At 48.5% G+C, this 17964-nt stretch overlaps 1 protein-coding gene across 1 annotated transcript in view; it reads right to left on the bottom strand.

Annotated features, from left to right (window-relative positions):
* ADA (adenosine deaminase) overlaps positions 1 to 8010 on the bottom strand; it is a 51104-nt gene extending 43094 nt beyond the window's left edge. The window contains exon 1 of the mRNA XM_006132250.5: positions 7809 to 8010. Coding sequence (XP_006132312.3) covers positions 7809 to 7856 — 48 coding nt within the window. The 5' untranslated portion in view covers positions 7857 to 8010. The remainder of the gene's footprint in view (positions 1 to 7808) is intronic.
* Positions 8011 to 17964: the final 9954 nt, after the last annotated feature.

Here is a 17964-nt window from a genome sequence, read left to right on the forward strand (position 1 = left end):
ACTGTCTAGAAAGGAGTACGGCAGAAAAGGATATAGGGGTTATATAGTGGACCACAAGCTAAATATGAGTCAACAGTGTGACACTGTTGCAAAAAAAAGCAAACATGATTCTAGGATGGATTAACAGGTGTGTTGTGAGCAAGACACGAGAAGTCATTCTTCCGCTCTACTCTGTGCTGATTAGGCCTCAGTTGAAGAATTGTGTACAGTTCTAGGCACTACATTTCAAGAAAGATGTGGAGAAATTGGAGAAGGTCCAGAGAAGAGCAACAAGAATGATTAAAGGTCTAGAGAATATGACCTATGAAGGAAAGCTGAAGGAACTGGGCTTGTTTAGTTTGGAAAAGAGAAGATTGAGAGGGGACATTATATTGGTTTTCAGGGATCTAAAAGGGTGTCACAAGGAAGAGGGAGAAAAATTGTTCTTCCTGACCTCTGAGGATAGAACAAGAAGCAATGGGCTTAAACTGCATCAAGGGAGGTTTAGGCTGGACATTAGGAAAAAGTTCCTAACTGTCAGGGTGGTTAAACACTGAAATAAATTGCCTAGGGAGACTGTGGAATCTCCATCTCTGGAGATACTTAAGAGTAGGTTGGATAAATGTCTATCAGGGATGGCCTAGACAGTACTGGCTCCTGCCATGAGGGCAGGAGACTGGACTCAATTACCTCTCAAGGTCCCTTCCAGTCCTAATATTCTATGATTCTATGGGATGTACATTACTGGAACAGAACATGCATCAGAATACCCATGTACAGACTTTTCTATGTAGCTATGCTTTTCTGATATCAGCTCAAACTAAGAGGAGAAAAAACTCAAAGTGAAATAACACAAACAAACCCTGTAAGCATTATGGGTGTGTCTACGCTGCAGGGCTTAAGTCAAAATAAGTTATGCAAATTGAGCTACGTCAACTGTGTAGCTTATTTCAAAATAGGGAATGTCTACACAGCACTTATTTTGAAATAAGCTCCAACTTCCCTTATTCCTCGTACAATAAGGAGTCGGAGTAAGAAGTCCTCCAGCTTGACAGTATTTTGACACTATTTCAAAAAAACTGCCTGCTGTGTAGACATGGACTAAGTTATTTCGGAATAGCGCTAGTTTTTTCAAAATGGTGTTGCAGTGTAGATGTACCTTTAGGCTACATCTACACTGCAGGCTTCTTGCGCAAAAACTTGAGGAGCATTCACACTGCACACGTGTTCTTGCACACGTAAATTTACAGTAAAGCATCAGAAGACAGAAAATGGCCATAAGAGCTTTCTAGCACAAGACAGCACATCTCTTGTGCAAAAGCACATGGCAGTGTGGACACACTCTTGCACAAAAACTTTTATGCAAGAACTCTTGCACAAAGCAGTTCTTGCACAACAAGTCTGCAGTGTAGACATAGTCTTAGAGGATAACAGTATGATACATCATGATCGCCATGCATATGTCAAAAAACAAATCATTCCAGATCAATCTAATTTCCTCCTCTGACAGAGTTACTGGCCTAGTGGATGGGAGAAAGCAGCAGGTGTGATGTATCTTTATTTTAGGAGGGCTTTTGATATACTCCTACATGATACTCTCAAACAAACTATGAAAATGTGGTCTAGGGACATGTGGTCTAGATGAAATTACTATGAGTGCACACATGATTGAAAAACAATATTCAAAAAGCAGTTATCAATTGTCAAATTGGAAGACCTATATCTAGTGGAGTCCTGCAGGGATCTACACTAGGTCTGGTACTACAGTTTGTACCTCTCTAAACCAGGACTCTTTGGTCTAGCAATATCTGTGATGTGACAGACCATGGATGTTCCAGAATCAGAAAGTCCCAGCACACTGCGGGGGTGAGGGGGAGGGGGATCAGGCAGCAGCCTGGCGTACAGCCCAGCTGGGCGGGCAGGGAAAAAACAGGAAGCTCAGCATGTGGCCCCACTGATCTGCCAGATAGGAGGGGGAGGCAGGGGTCAGAAAGCCAGGTGGAGCAGCAGAGGGGCCAGTAATGACCTCCGATGTTCTGGCAAAATCCCTCATCTGGGACCAGTTAGGTCCTGAGGATGCCAGATCAAAGAGGTCCAACCTGTAGTCAACATTTTTTATTCATGGCTTGGATAATGGAATGAAAAGTATCCTTATAAAATTTGTAGAGGACACCAAGATGGCAGCGGTTGCTAATAAACTGAAAGGCAAGATTAGAATTTAAAATGACCTTGACAAGTTGGAGAACTGGTCTTAAACCAAAAAAGATAAAATTCAATAAAAGCAAGTGGAACGTAGGCAGCAAAAATCTAATGGGGAATAACTGAACATGATTTGAAGATTTCAGTGGATCAAAAATTAAATAGGAGCCAATAATGGGATGCAGTTGAAAAAAAAGGCTAATAGAATTCTGGAGTATATTCACTGGAGCTTTGCATGTGAAACATCAGAGGTAAATTAACCTTCTCTACTCAGCAATAGTGAGGCCTCAGTTGGAGTACTGTGTCATGTAGGACATCAAACTTTAAGAAAGACAGAGACAAACTGGAGTGTCCAGAGGAGAACAATAAAAATGATGAAAGATTTAGAATGCCTGACCTATGAGGAAAGGCCAAGAAAATTGACATGTTTGAAGGCTGCTATCAGCTGTTCTCCTTCTTTTCTCAAGACTAAACATGTTAAGGGATGTTATAAAGAGATCAATGATCAATTGCCTTCTATGTCCCCTGAAAGAAGAAGTAAATGATTTAATCTGAAGCGAGATTTAGTTTAGAAATTAGGAAAAATGTTTTAACAATAAGGACAATGTTAAAAACTGGAATAGGCTTCCAAGGGAGGCTGTTTACTCACAATCACTGGTGGTTATAAAGAACATGTTAGATAAACATCTGCCATGCATGGTCTAGTTGTACACTCAGATATGCCTCAGAGAAGAGGACTGAACTAGATGATCTCATGAACTCGCCTCCAGTCCTACATTTCTATGATTTCTATTTTCTGAGGAACTGAAAAAGAATGGAGGCACTTTCAGCTGTTTGAAATTCCAATGAGCTGTGCAGATTATTATCTTTTACTTAATCTCCTGCCCTGCAGAAAAATCAAGAAGATGACTTAATGTGATGTCTCACTTCCTCATCTCTTCTTTTTTTCAGTTGAGGATAACAAGCCACAAATTCAGAAGTAGCTGCCACTCATTTAGATGAAGTGCCTACTGAAAGCTGAATTCTGTCCTTCCAGCAGCAATCAATTTAAACCTAAAATTGAAGTGGGTCAAACATGGAAAGAGAGGGACAGATTCTGATATCATTTGTCAGGTTTGCTCCACAATAATTGAAAGTAGAAGCTAGCCAAGAGGCTTCTTTGGTGATCTTCTCTGCAAGAAAGGAAGGATATGAAACTAAAAATCTAGTTCCTAATATTCCCTCTCTCCTTTACATTTTCTGTATATTTTCCTTTATATTTCTCCTGGGTGATAAGAGAGGGATCATGTGAGAATAACTTATTGTGTTCCCTCCCTCTGGAGCATCTGGTATTGGCCACTGTCGGCAGACAGGATACTGGGCCAGATGGACCGTTAGGCTGACCGTTAGTATGGCCATTTTTATGTTCTTTCCAAGTATAAACACAATGAACACTATGATTTATATAAGTAGAATATAACTTCTGACTTTGCTTCAGAAGTAATTGTACTGCAAATGGCTAAGTGAAATAGCAGAGTACATTTTACAGCTGTGATTTTTTGGGCAGATAGAGTCTCATCACCAGAAAAGAAATGAACAAAACGTACAAGAAGTCTGAAACAAATAGCCTGTTACAACAACGAGGGTTCGAAGAGAACAAAAACTACAACCCAATGCCACTGGATCCTTAGGATTTGTGATATGTACTCTCAACATGTGATTATCAGCACACTGTTACTGGAGCTAATATATAGTTTCCTCTCCAGCTCATCATCTGATGAAGTAGGTTTTGCCTAGGAAGACTTATGATACTATATATAATTCTGTTAGTCTCTAAGGTGCTACAGGACTACTCATTGTTTTTGGTCTATGTTCATCTAATACAGTTTCAATGTGCTGTAAGCAGAAAATTCTCGAATATCCTTTGTTTTAAATGGTGGTTATAAAGATGATACGAGGCTGTCTGACTCAGGGAATTTTTAATGTATTTCAGTTTCATAAACAGCATTTCCTCTATAGGTACAATATCAGGATAGCTCGGAGGAATCTTGCACAGCTGCTGTCCATGGTGTGCCCCTGATCTGCCAATAAACAAGACTTCAAACTCCATACTAGGGCCCACCAAGTTCATGGTCAATTTCACAATCATAGAACTTAAAAATCATAAGTTTCATGATTTCAGCTACTTAAATCTGAAAGTTTACAATCTTGTAATTGTAGAGTTCCTTGTGACCCCAAAAGGGAGTTGTGCAGGTTATCACAAGGGTATTGTAGTGGGTGTTGCAGTACTGCTACCATTACAGTAGAGTCCCAATTATCCGACCTAAACAGGACCGACAGATGGTCAGATTACCGAATATGTCAGATGATAGGGACTCTACTGTGTATCTTGGCCCCATCCCTACCTGGCCATGGCCCCTTCTCTCCCTGCAGCTCCCGGGCGCCTGGCCCCGCTCGCTGCCCTATCACTCTCCTGGAGCCGCTGATGCCGCTCCTGCCAGCACTGCTTCATCCCCGGGTGCTGCAGAGAGGGGACAAAATGGCCGCCGGCAGGAGCGGCATCAGCGGCTGCAGGAGAGCAACAAGGCAGCCAGTGGGGCCATTCTCCGCCCCATGCCCTGGAGCCGCTGATGCCTCTCCTGCCGGCACCGCTTTGTCCCGGGAGCTGCAGGCATCAGCGGCTCCAGGAGAGCGACGGGGCAGCAAGTGGGGCCATTCTCCCACCCCGCGCCCTGGAGCCGCTGATGCTTGCAGCTCCCGGGGATGAAGCGGTGCCAGCAGAAGAGGCGTCAGTGGCTCCAGAGCATGGGGCGGGAGAATGGCCCCGCTTGCTGCCCCGTTGCTCCAATGGACCAATGATGCCTGCAGCTCCAGGGACGAAGTAGTGCCAGCTGAAGAGGCATCAGCGGCTCCGAGAGAGCGATGGGGCAGCGAGTGGGACCATTCTCCCGCCCCGTGCTTTATCCGATCCTGCAGCTCCCAGGACGAAGCGGCGCCAGCAGGAGCAACATCAGCAGCTCCAGGAGAGTGATAGGGCAGCGAGCGGGACCATTCTCCCGGCCTGCGCCCCGGAGCCACTGATGCTGCTCCTGCCGGTGCTGCTTTATTCTGGGGAGCTGCAGGGTCGGATAAAGCGGAGTGTCGGCTTACCAAACGTCGGATAATCCGGACTCCACTGTACTTCTGTATAGCTTCAGGCCTTCGGAGCTGGCAACTGGACAGCGGCAGCTATTTGCTCAGAGTCCAGATTTGAAGGCAGACCTACTACCAGCAGCAGCACAGAAGGATGGCATGGTATGGTATTGCCACTGTTACTTCTGCACTGCTGCTTCAGAATTGGGCACCCAGCCAACAGCTGCTGCTCTCCAGCTGCCCAGCTCTGAAAGCAGAGTAGTAGTAAGGGTGACAATATGAAAATAACCTTGTGACCCTCTGCAAATCGCTTTTGGTCAGGACCCCCAATCTGAGAAACATTGGTCCCCTACCATGAAATCAGTAAGTATCAGGTAATGACACACAAAAGACTAGATTGCATGGTCCATGACATGTTTTTGGTAAGGCCCAACCCATGACCATCAATTTGACACCTTTCTCCAGCACTGATTTCACTAGGAAGTTTGGGTAGTCAACAAAGAATCTTTCAGGACATTCCCAGAACGTCATCTCTCTTTCCTACTTGCTTACATTAACAGAAAGTTTAAATCTCAGTCTCATAGAACTTTTTCAATAGGGAAATTAGTTCTAAAATTGCAAAATTTACCATCCATATTTTGAGATTTTTAATTGAAGTCCGAAAAAATATCCTTTGCCCTCCAGGTTTGGATGGTTGGGAAAAGGAGGAAAGACAGTATGGGTGGGTACCACAGACCATGAGCTAAAGTTCAAAATCTTGCCTTTATATAATTTTCTTTATACGCTAGCTTGTACTGCCAGATACTTTTCACTTCACTACTTGAATTATGAACTCTATATACCCACAATACTGCTGGGAAATATTTGCAGGTGACTTGCAAAAGGATTACATCAATATCTAGCTCATTTAATGCTTACTTTTTCAAGAGTGGTTTATTTTTGTCATTAATTATCTTTGTATAGGTAACAGAGGGATAGACGGGTTAGTCTGTAACCACAAAAACAATGAGGAGTCCTGTGACACCTTAAAGCACAGCTACTCAACACGCAGCCCATTTGTTTGCGGCCCAGTGTGGTTTGGATTTATGTGGGACTCAATATACAGCCCACGGGTGAGATCCAAAACAAAAAAGTAGTCAATATAATGGCCTTCTGTTGATATGTGTTTTAGTAGTAAAATTCCTGGACTGTCATTGCTCATTAAAAATGCTGTCATGACTGGAAATTGGGTAAATATTGCATTTTATTAATATCAGGAGAACCGACTTAAATGGGACCTGCGTGTTGTGTAGTCTTGCTTTAATCTTTGTGTCCATGCCCATCAGTGTGAAAGAAGCTATTTGCATATAAATATTTGCACGTATATGCAACCACACTTAAGTTGTGGCCCCTTGGCATATGCTGTGAGGATCATCATGGGCCCCCGGGGCTTCCAAAGTTGAGTAGTTCTGTGCGAATACCTGCCTTAAAGACTAGTTTGTGCACAAGCCTTTGTGAGCAAAATACAACTAAGAGGGGGCTGCCCACAAAATCTTGGTATATGTTCCTCATTTTCCTAAGTTTTGGCTACCCACAAACATGACCTACTGCTGTCAGAAGGCAATGGGTGGCCAAACACCTTCTAAGAGACAATCCAGGAACAGGACCAACCCAGGGGCTGTGTCTACACTGGCATGAATTTCCGGAAATGCTTAAAACGGAATACTATTCCCTTTTCAGTTTTTCCGGAAAAGGAGCATCTACATTGGCATTTTCGCGATCGGGGCCTTTTTCCGGAAAAGACTACTGGGCTGTCTACACTGGCCCTTTTCCGGAACAGTGTTCCGGAATAAGGACTTATGCCCAAGCGGGAGCAGAATAGTTTTTCCGGAATAGCGGCTGATTTTGTACAGTAGAGCATCGTTGCTTTTCCGGAAATTCAAGGGCCAGTGTAGACAGCTCGCAGCTTATTCCGGAAAAGTGGCTGATTTTCCGGAATAAGTGGCCCAGTGTAGACACAGCCAGGCAGTTTAGCCGCAGTTTGCCGTTGCAAACTACAACCACTTTCAGTCCCACCGCGCTCGCGATGTGCCAGCCCCGCGCTCAGCAGCAACAGGTACTGCAGCCGTAGCTCCCAGAACCAGGCTCCCTTCTAGGATGGGGACGGGTCGGTGCCCACACAGCTCCTCGCCCAGGGCCGTGTTGCCAACCGCAGCGCGAATACCGAGCCGGCAGGCTGGGAAAGCGGGAGTGCGAGCGGGAGACATTCCCCAGCAGAATGGGGCGCGCTCGGCTCTGACTGACAACGCGGCACAACGGTCCTGACCGTGCGCTGCGGACGCCTCTGCAGGGAGGGGAACAGCGGGGACGCCGCCGCCTGAGGTCGCAGCTGGAGCTCGGGGCGAGCGTGGCTGAGGCAAAGAGGCGAGGGGCAGCCCCGCACTGCCCGCGAAGGGGGCAGGCAGGTGCCGGGAGAGGTGTCCCGCCCCGCCCAGGGAAGGACGCGGCTGCTGGCGGCGCTGTCCCCACCGCTCGCTCACCTTGGGCAGCTCGAAGACGGACGGCCTCTGCCCCGCGCCCGGCTCCATGCTACCGCCGCCGCTCCCTGTCAGCAGCGCGCTCTGGCAGGGCGGGAGGAGAGCGGCCGGGCCCCTGAGGAGACAGGCCCCGCCCACCGCTCGGCCGGCCCCGCCCAACGGGCGCCCGCTCGCGCCTCTTCCGCAGGGCAGAGCTGACGGTTCATCGTTGCCCAGTCGCGTGGCGCCGCCCGCCAGCGCGGGCGAAGAACCCCTGCAGCCTAGCCCTGCCCACCCCGTAGCCCTAACCTCACCAACCGCCCTTGCAGGCTGGTTCCTCTCTCTCCTCAGATCTCCGCACCCGCTGGAGACTTGGCGGAGCGGCCAGCTGCTCCGTGGGCTTCAGGCAGCGAGTCTGGCGGGCTGCTGGGCTGAGGAGAGGAGGTGGCACTTGCAGCCGAGGGCTCCTCGCCACTGTCACCAACCCTGTCAGGACCATCGCACCCTGGCACAAAGCAGAGAAGGGAGAGCAAACCAGGGGTCCCTTGCAGCCCCGCCGCTCGGGGATGGTAGCAGGGACCTGGCAGGCTCCTGTGGCCAAACCATTGTGCAGGAGGAACCAGCATCACTCCAGTTACACCAGAGCACGAGTCGTGGCGTTTGCGACCAACACATTCTTTGCTCTGTTTGTGTAACCCAAACCTTTCTGCTTCCTTTGTCTTTCCTGACTGGTTAGAGTAAAACTCTTTGGGGTAGGACTTGGCTACTACTTCGTTTGTACAGTGCCTAGTGCAGTGGTTCTCAACTTGCTTCAGTCCACGGGCCACCAGGCCAATCAAAAAATGTTCGTGGACCACCTCCTTTTCGAGACATAAAAAAGAGCAGACGACGAACATTTTGGTTTGAAATTTATTTCTTACTAACAGATTTTTGGTGCCTGCCCATGCCCTATGACTCTGGACAATGTTCCTGTGGAGTACCAAAAAAGTCACCAGTGGGGAAGTTTTCCATCAAAAAGTTGGGAACTTTATGGAATAGACAACGAGGAAGTAAAAATCATAATGCTGCTATAGAAATCCATGGTACAGGCACACCTTCAGTACTACATGCCATGCTGGTCATCCCATCTCATAAAAAATATCAGCAAGGGAAATGGTACAGAAAAAGTCAAGAAAAATGACTAAGAGTATGGAATAGCTTGCACATGAGGAGAGATTAAAAACTAGGACTATTCAGTTTGGAAGAGACGTGATATGATGAGTGATATAATAGCAGTCTATGAAAACTTGACTGCTGAGAGAAAATGAACAAGTGTTATCCTTAACACGAGAATCACTGAGTGAAATTAATAGGGAGCAGATTTTAAACAAACATAAGTATTTCTTCACACAATTTACTATCAACACATAGAACTGGTTCCCTTGGATGTTGTGAAGGCCAAAAGTATAACCAAATTAAAACATCAATGGGCATTAGCCAAGATGGTCCAGGATATGACTCCCATGCTCTGGGGCTACGTCTAAACTGGCATGATTTTCCGGAAATGCTTTTAACGGAAAAGTTTTCCGTTAAAAGCATTTTCGGAAAAGAGCGTCTAGATTGGCACGGATGCTTTTCCACAAAAGCACTTTTTGCGGAAAAGCGTCCGTGGCCAATCTAGACGCACTTTTGTGCAAAAAAGCCCCGATCGCCATTTTCGTGACCTGGGCTTTTTTGCACAAAACAAATCTCAGCTGTCTACACTGGCCCTTTTGCGCAAAAGTTTTGCGCAAAAGGGACTTTTGCCTGAACGGGAGCAGCATAGTAATTCCGCAAAAAGCACTGATTTCTTACAGTAGGAAGTCAGTGCTTTTGCGGAAATTCAAGCGGCCAGTGTAGACAGCTGGCAAATTTTTCCGGAAAAGCAGCTGATTTTCCGGAAAAACTGGCTAGTCTAGACACAGACTGGGTGTACCACCTGACTGTCAGCTGCTGGGAGTGGATGACAAGGGACAGATCTCTTGATTATTGTCCTACTCTGCCCATTCCCTTGAAGCATCTGGCACTGGTCACTGTCAGAAGATAGGATCCTGAGGTTTTTTCTACACTTCTAAAATTAAAGCACAGCTGCAGCAGCGCTGCCACAAGAGCCACCGCTGGGGGTGGGAGGTGGATCCTGGGGCAACCCTGCTCCACCCCAGATGCAGGTCCCAGGCCAACCCTCGTACTGCAGACCCCGCCCCTGCCCCACTCCTGCTCCACCCTTTCCCCCAAACTCTACCCCTCCTGCTTTCCTGCCCCTGCTACACCTCTCCCCTGAGCCTGGGGATTATGAGGGCCTGATGCAAGGCGGCAGCAGCAGGGTTGAGTCCCCCCCCTCAACACTCACGATAATGGCGGGATCCAGAAAGGCCCAGCAGCCTGCTCTGCTCCACTCCACCCCACCACTTTCCAGCCCACTGCACCCTGCTTCTCCTCAGCGTGGGAAGAGGGGTGTCCTGGGGCTGGGGTGCAATGGTTCCTGCTGTGGTGAACTTAACCATAGTGGGCTGGAAGAGGGCGGTAAGACAGAGCAGAGCAGAGCAGGTTGTCAGGATGCTCTGGATCCTGCTACCACGGTGAGGGGTGGGGGGGAATCCCTGCTGCTTTCCTGTGCTAGGCCTTCCCCCCAGAAAATCCCCTGGCTTGCCCTGGGACCCATCCATATGACAGGGGGCTGAGAGGGTTTGGGGGGGCTTAGGGCAGGAGGACTGCAGGAATCAGTGCAGGAGGTCACAGACTCAGGGCAGGGGCCTGAGCAGTGCTCCGACTGTGGCTTCTTCCATGGAGGGCTGGCTCCAGATAGCAACTCCTCCTGGGATAAGGCTGGGGAGCTCTGCCTGGCCCAGGCTGGCAGCACCTCCGGAGGAGGGGACAGGGCTGTGTGGGCCAGCCAGCAGCTCCTCCAGGGGGGATTTGGTCAGTGCTGCTCAGCTAGCAGTGCTCCCCAAGGGGGCCATGGTGGCAGGGCCCACCCCAGGTCTGGTGCTGTAGCCAAGGGTCATGGGGGAGGGGTTTGCCCAGAGGCTTTGGGGCAAGAGGGGCACTTAAGGGACCAGTGACTGGCAATCTGGAGAGCCCCAGCCCAGATGGCCACTCTCTTACTGGTGAGACTGCCCCCCTACGGTCACTCTACACTACAGTACAACTGCCCTCCATGCTTGCTGCCCCCAGTGGTCATTGCGGTGCATAACTGTCCCTGCTCTCAGACCCCTCCCTTTCTGTGTTATGGAAAACAATCCCATTCCAGGCACATCCTGTTTCTCTGGCACAACTAAACCCTGACCTCGCTCTAAGTTATGATAAGAGAAAGCTGCATACTTAATTTGGTGGTCCTAGCTTTTACCATTTAGGAGGAGTCCTTGAACAAACAGACTCACAGATGGATGGACAGATAGTCAGATGCACAAACTCTCTAAAATATATATTTAGAGATTTCATAGGCCTCCAGTCCTTATTCATGCGTTACATTTTTAGAAACTAACAGAAACAATGGTTGAATCTGAGTCAGTCGCAATAAAGAATTTCATTTCTTTCTTTTTATCTTTCTTTACGTGTTAAATTGTAAATTAATATAGTAGATTTGTCGATTTTAGCACTGGTGAAAGGTTCTGCATTGAAAACCATGGGCCTGGGTCCTCTGTTTATCTGCAAGCCAGATATAGCATGGCAGTAGTACTGTGAGCTTCCTCACAATGGACAATGATAAGCTCACAGCATGTGTCAACCCCGGTTGAAACCCTTCAACGGATATATCTGTTTCAGCTGGAAGGTATAATGTCCATATTGAGATCTGCACTAATTCTGACAGAGCTAATGTGCTAAAAAAAAGCATTGTGGAGGGGGCACAAGCTGCCAGAGAAGCTAGATTTTCAGAAGGGATCATACTCAGGCTGGCTAGCCCATCCCACCTCAGCTACACTTCTATTTTTAGCGCACAACCTCAATCAGAGCTGGCACAACAAGTATGTCTCCCTAAGCTGGAAATTACACCTTCCAGCTTCAGTGTAGAGGTATCCTTCAGTGTATCCTTTCAGGCCTGGGTTTTGCTGTTGAGAGACTACCCAGAGGATGGGCCCACCTTTTTCTTGCAATCTCACCATTCTCTGGTGCTCACCTGTCACCTGAATCCTCAGGCTTTTCCAGCTGTGCCTTGGGGATTGTGCCAAGTTCTGCTCCTCTGGTTGTTGAATATTTCCTTCCTCCCTCCCTTGGAAGCTCTACACTGAAAATTTACAACAGGCTGAAATTAAGATAGCTTTATTTCTCACAATGATTTTGCTTCCAACCTTGGGCTGACGTGCTCAGACTTTCTTCATCCTTTTTTAAGCCCAAAAAGGTCATTGCATTGTTTTAACTAATGACCCTGACTTATTACCCTTCCTGTCTATGTACTCTGCTGCTGCTTAATAATTCAGTTTCATGGTCTGTTTCATTGGGCCTTTCTCTCACATGTTTTTATCCACTGTCAGCCGATGGTCAGGGCAGTGAGTGGTGTGTGTGTGTGTGTGTGTGTGTGTGTGTGTGTGTGTGTGTGTGTTATACACCCGAGGCTTCAACTGCTGGGACCGGGGTCCCTTCGCAGCGGGAAACCTGGAGAAGGTTGACGGGTGCCCCAAGAAGTTTACAGGGAGAGCTTATTACACCTCAGATTTTGACTGCTAGGATACACGATCCCTTCGCAGCGGGCAGCCTGGGGAGGCTGAGAGATGCCCCAATGGATCTGTCCCCTGGAAGTGACACAATCCAATGCTCAAGGTCTCCCTATATCTGTCCCTTATGACCGGCTGGAGTTCTTTTTAAAATTGTGCTTGGTTCTGTTACAGCAACTGAAGGAGTCAGGTCACAGCTTAAACAGTTACTATTTTATTGTTACAGGGTAAACTTAGCTATTAAATGCTACTACTGTGTTACAGATAACACAGCCACTACAAAGGACAGGACAGAAATTACACTAATAAGTTACTTACAGGTACCATGAAACCCTTTTGGTTCTCTGAGCTCTTATTAAATGCATGCAAAATAGACACATAGCAGGTATATATTCTCACCCCTGCGTTCCAACTTGGCGTGGCCAGCGTCTTTCTCTCAATTCCTCGGGAAGAAGTAGGGAGAGGTTGGGCGTCCCACAGACCTCGGGAGTCAATCAATACCTGCCAGCAGGTGTAGATGATTGGAGCTCAAATGGGGTGGGCTACTAAACCCCTCTTTATACCCCTTGGGTCACGTAGACTTCTTCCTGGTCTCAAGTGGCCAATTAGGAAAAATGGCTTTGAAAGCCAAGTTTCCCACAAAGGGTGCAAAGCATAATTCACACCTGGGAAAATGCAGAGAATGAGCACCTCTGGTATGTGATGGGCGAAGATTCCTCTCCTGGGACAGTGCAGGTGTGTCAATTACTGGTATTAGCCATCAGGGTGGCGGGAGGCCTCCCAGTCGTCAGCTAGCCCATTTATGGTCTGGTTTCTGTTTATGGTAGAGTCAGGGACAGGCAGCATACCCTGCGTTCCCAGGGCATCAAAGGCTGACTGCCTTTCTCTTGCTCTCTGGGGGCGGGGGGGGAAACAAGATGGGGTTCATGTCTGGCTACATCCACTCACAACTGGAGTTCTAGCGTCTCAATATGCTGGAACTCATGTTCATGCACTTTGAAACATCTTATCTCTTATGCGTCCCTTTTGCTTTACTTTCTCTTGACCAGAAGTGGCTGGCTCCAACTTTTCTAACAGTTGGTTTCTGTTGTCTGACAGCTGCAGTGGCTGAGTAACTGACAGGTTAGAGCTCTAGTCTGGTTTGCCCCTTGTGGGGCCAAGGCTTTCAAAGAACCTCTAACTTCTTCTTGGTGGCCCTAGAACAGTGGTCTCCAACCTTTCCTAAGCCCAAGATCACTTTCTCAATTTAAGTGCACTGTAACATATACCTCAAACCCAAATGCACTTATCTGGCTTCTCCTTCCCCACAGCCTCATCCTGCTCACCTCCATCCCTCTTCTTTCCCTAATCTCATTTACTTCACCAGCCTTGGGTACAGGCTCTGGTCTTGGACCAACGAGTGTGGCAAATGCCCTATCCCCAAGCCACTCCAGGGCCCACTCCACCTCCTCCCTACTTTCAGAGGGTCCCTTATCCTGCCTTTCTGATGTAGAAGCCTGGTCCATCTCTGGGGCAGCCTGTGTTAGCTGCCTGGCTGTTCCCAGGGTGGGCAGGACTTGAACACACCACCCTATGTTCCCCATAAACCACTCCTAGAACCTGCCCCACCTTCAGAGGGTCCCTTGAGCCTTAACCCATAAACCACTCCTAGAACCTACCCCACCTTCAGAGGGTCCCTTGTGCTGTGTCTGGTTGCTCCCAGGGGAGGTAGGGCTTGGGCTGCCTAGGAGGGATGGGAATCAAGCCCACCACCCTGTGCTCCCCAGACAAACGCCCTGTCCTATAAGACATTCCAGAACTCACCCCACCTCCCTAGGGTCCCTTATCCTGCCTTCCTAATATGAGAGCCAGGTCCATCCCTGGGGCAGCCGGTGTTGGCTGCCCAGCCGCTGCCTGAGTGGGCAGAGGGGGGCAGGATCTAACCCACCACCCTGTGCACCAGAGGCTGATGCCCTATTCCCAAGTTCATTGGAGATCCCACTCCACCACCTCTCTACCTTTGCCCCCCCCCCCCCCCCACTATGGGAGCGACCAGAAACAGGATAAAGGACACTCTGAAAGTAGGGACATGGGGTGGGCTCTTGAGTGGACTCAGGGCTGGCCTTACAATCAGGTGAACTGAGGTGGTCGCCTCAGGTGCCAGACTGTGGTGGGTCGCCACTAGGACCTAGAGTGTAGAAAATTGTGTCTGCTGCTGGTGCATATCTATTCTCTCTGCTCTAGATGGACAGAGATGGTGGAGTGCTGTGCTGGAAGAAGGAGGGCACAAGAGACATAACAGGCAGGCAGGAGAAAAGGGGGTATGGGGGCATCATTTGAGCTCCTTACCTCAGATGCCAAAATGTTGTGGGCCAGCCCTGAGTGGACTAGGCGATACAGCATTTGCCTGGGGAGTGCAGGGTTAGGAGCTTGGGTCCCACCCACCTGGGCAGCCAATACCAGCTGCCTCAGGGATAGACCTGGCTCCTGCAGTAGGAATGCAGTATAAGAGACCCTCTGAAAACAGTGGGAGTGGGCTCTGGAGTGCACTAGGGGATAATACATTTACCTGGGGAGGGCAGGGTGGTGGGTTCAAGTCTCCCTCCCCACCCACCCACCCTGGAAGCCACTGGACAGCTACCCCACAGATGGAGCAGCAGAGCTAAGGCAGGCCTGCCCCTGCACCACCCCTGAAAGCAGCTGGCATGTAGAGCAATGGCTCCATATGCTGCCCCTCATCTACAGAAACTGGCCACAGTTCTTCATTATTGATCAATGGGAGCTGCAGGAGTGGTGTCCATAGTCAAGGACAGCATGTGAAGACCCCCTGCTCTGACTTTCTCAGGGGCTGCTGGGACATGACAGCCACCTCCAGGAGCACAATTATCACAGGGATAATTACTCCAGAGATGACAGGTTAGGCATTTTAGAACTCTCTATTCAAAGAATTACATTTAAGCATGAGAGAAATGAAAGTTATGAAATGCACAGTCCAGTCAAAAACTAAAAATAACCCATTTTGCAAGCAGTAAAAGTAGTAACAACCACCCATGTACGTGTTGGGTCAGGAGCTGAGAGGGAAGGATAGTGTGTGTTTGTGAGAATGACAGACACACACATGGTGTGTGAGAATGACAGAGATTTGCATTGCCAAGCTTCCTCTATCCCCTTCTCTCTGTGTGGAGATGAGGTACAGAAGTGGGGGAGAGGAGGAACACCCTTACATCAGCACACCCTTCCCCCTCCCACACACCTTCCAGCAAGCAGGAAGCTTCCAACGGGCAGCTCCAAGGCAGAGGGCAGGAGCAGCATGACAGTAGATGGAGAGGCAACTGAAGTGCCAGCACTTGATGGCTTCCTGGACAAACCCATCAGGATCACCTGTCAGAAGCTCCAAGATCTACTGGTTAGTAGAACAAGTAGGCCATTGTGACTACACATAAAGGCTGTGTCTAGACGGCATCCCTTTTTTGTAAAAGGGATGCAAATTAGACATATCGCAATTGCAAATGAAGCGGGGTTTTAAATCTCCCCCGCTTCATTAGCATAAACATGGCTGCCGCTTTTTTCCGGCTCGGAGCTTTGCCGGAAAAAAGCACCAGTCTAGACGCAGATCTTTCGGAAAATAAAGCCTTTTCCGAAAGATCCCTTATCCCTTGTTTTAAGGGGGGGGGGGGGGAAGGAGGGATGACCTGTCCCATGTCTTTGCAGAGCTCATCTCTTCTTCCTGCCAGTCCCTAACCCCATGGCTACAAGCAGCTTATTCCTGCCTGCAGTGTCAAAAGGCAGCTAAAGCCTCCATGCCCATGCTAGTCACCTTCATAACCCAGCCCCCTTCTATCCCCCAGTGACAATGCAGGCAGAGAGGGGTTATGCCCTAAGGAAGTGTTGTGCACCAGAGCCCAGGGCACTTGAGTATAGATGCTTCAGCAAACAAGCCAGAAAAGAGGCTCAGCAGAGGAGGATGCCTAGGAGATGGAGCAGCAGCCCCATGCTCCCTGGCAGCAGGACCCAGGGTGGAGAGGGGGAGGGTGAAGAGGGTGCTGAGTGCGCTAAGCTCTTGTCTTGCAGGGCTGCTATAAAGCTATCAGGTTTCAGTATGAACAGGTTGAAAATTACTTCCCTGCTACTCAGGGCTAAGAGGCTTTCCTGGCAGATACTATGCAGGGCTTTAAAACATGCTAGTCTCAGCACCTCCCAACCAAAACGCTGGGCTGGCGGATCGTGGGCTTCCCCAGGGTGTCTGCCCTTCCAGAGACAGTGTGGGAAGAAAGGAGCCTGTTAACCAGGCTGTTGATGAGCTGAATGATCTGACCAGAGGCTGGTTCTCTGCTCAGTGCTGGGAGCGGGATGTGTCCCACTGGCGGGGGAAGGGAGAAAATGCACAAACAGCGGGGCTGGAAAGGCAAAAGGACACATCAGGGAGAAGATATCAAAACGGAAGCATGTAAAGGGCTGATGGGCACGCAACAGAGACGACACATAACAGGGTGCTGCCTGATGTCTGTCTGCACTTACCAGCCAACACAGCTCGCAGGGTGTAGCCAGTGCTAGCTGGAAACAGAGCTGGCACGCAGCAGGGGCTGTGCTGATGGACCAGCAGAGGGACCAGCTGGCTCCATGCACTGCATCTTCTCCCCGCCTTGCACACTCACCTCTATTTTCAGCCCCTCCCCCCCACACACACTCACTCACTCACTCCTGTTCGGAGAGGGGCTGGCAAGCAGGGATCTGGCCAACAGAAGGACTCACCAGTACCAATGTGGGTGAGACAGAAATCGAGACAATTTCCTCATTTTTAAGAAAATGTCAGGCCATCTGCATGTGGCCTTAAATATACTATCCCTTTAAACATAGGACACCTAGTCATCTCTGCAAAGAATAACGAGATATCTTAGACTGTGGCCAGGCTCTAAAGGGAAATGGTAAAAGTCACTTGCAAGGAGTTTTAGAAGCAAGGGGACAAAACGGTAGGAAATACATGGCACTGGGCATGGGATGATGTAATTGTCCTTTCCCAAACTTTTGAGGCCACATTTCCAAGGGGCGTGTCAGATTTGCAGGGTTCTCTCTTCACACATGCAAAATCCCACATTTGTTCACAAATGGGACATCTGCATGTGCAAATGGGTAGCTGGGTGTATAATGTGTGCACCAGGTGGGCTTTGGCACATGTAAATAGTTGTACCTCCATATTCTGCATGGGCATTTTCAAAGGTTCTTCAAAACTACAGCTCCGTTTGCATATATAGTGAGTTGTCGCGAGAATCACAGGTCCGATGATGAATACCCAAGGAGGGAAGGACAGAACCAGGTGGATAGTTTTATCAAATAAAAAATATTTATTTATGACAGTGGTGAATTTGTAGTATTTATTCTAAGATTTTTAATAGACTGTGTTAATAATGAATTTACAGTATTTATTATATTTATTCTACGATTTCTAGTTAAACGTGTCAGAGATATAAGGATGGGAATGGCAAGGGGAATAGTCTCTAATCTTAAAATATCCAGCTACACTAATTAAATAA

Source organism: Pelodiscus sinensis, chromosome 17 (genome assembly GCF_052426305.1).
Source record: "Pelodiscus sinensis isolate ZL-2025 chromosome 17, ASM5242630v1, whole genome shotgun sequence".
NCBI classification, from domain to species: Eukaryota; Metazoa; Chordata; order Testudines; family Trionychidae; genus Pelodiscus; species Pelodiscus sinensis.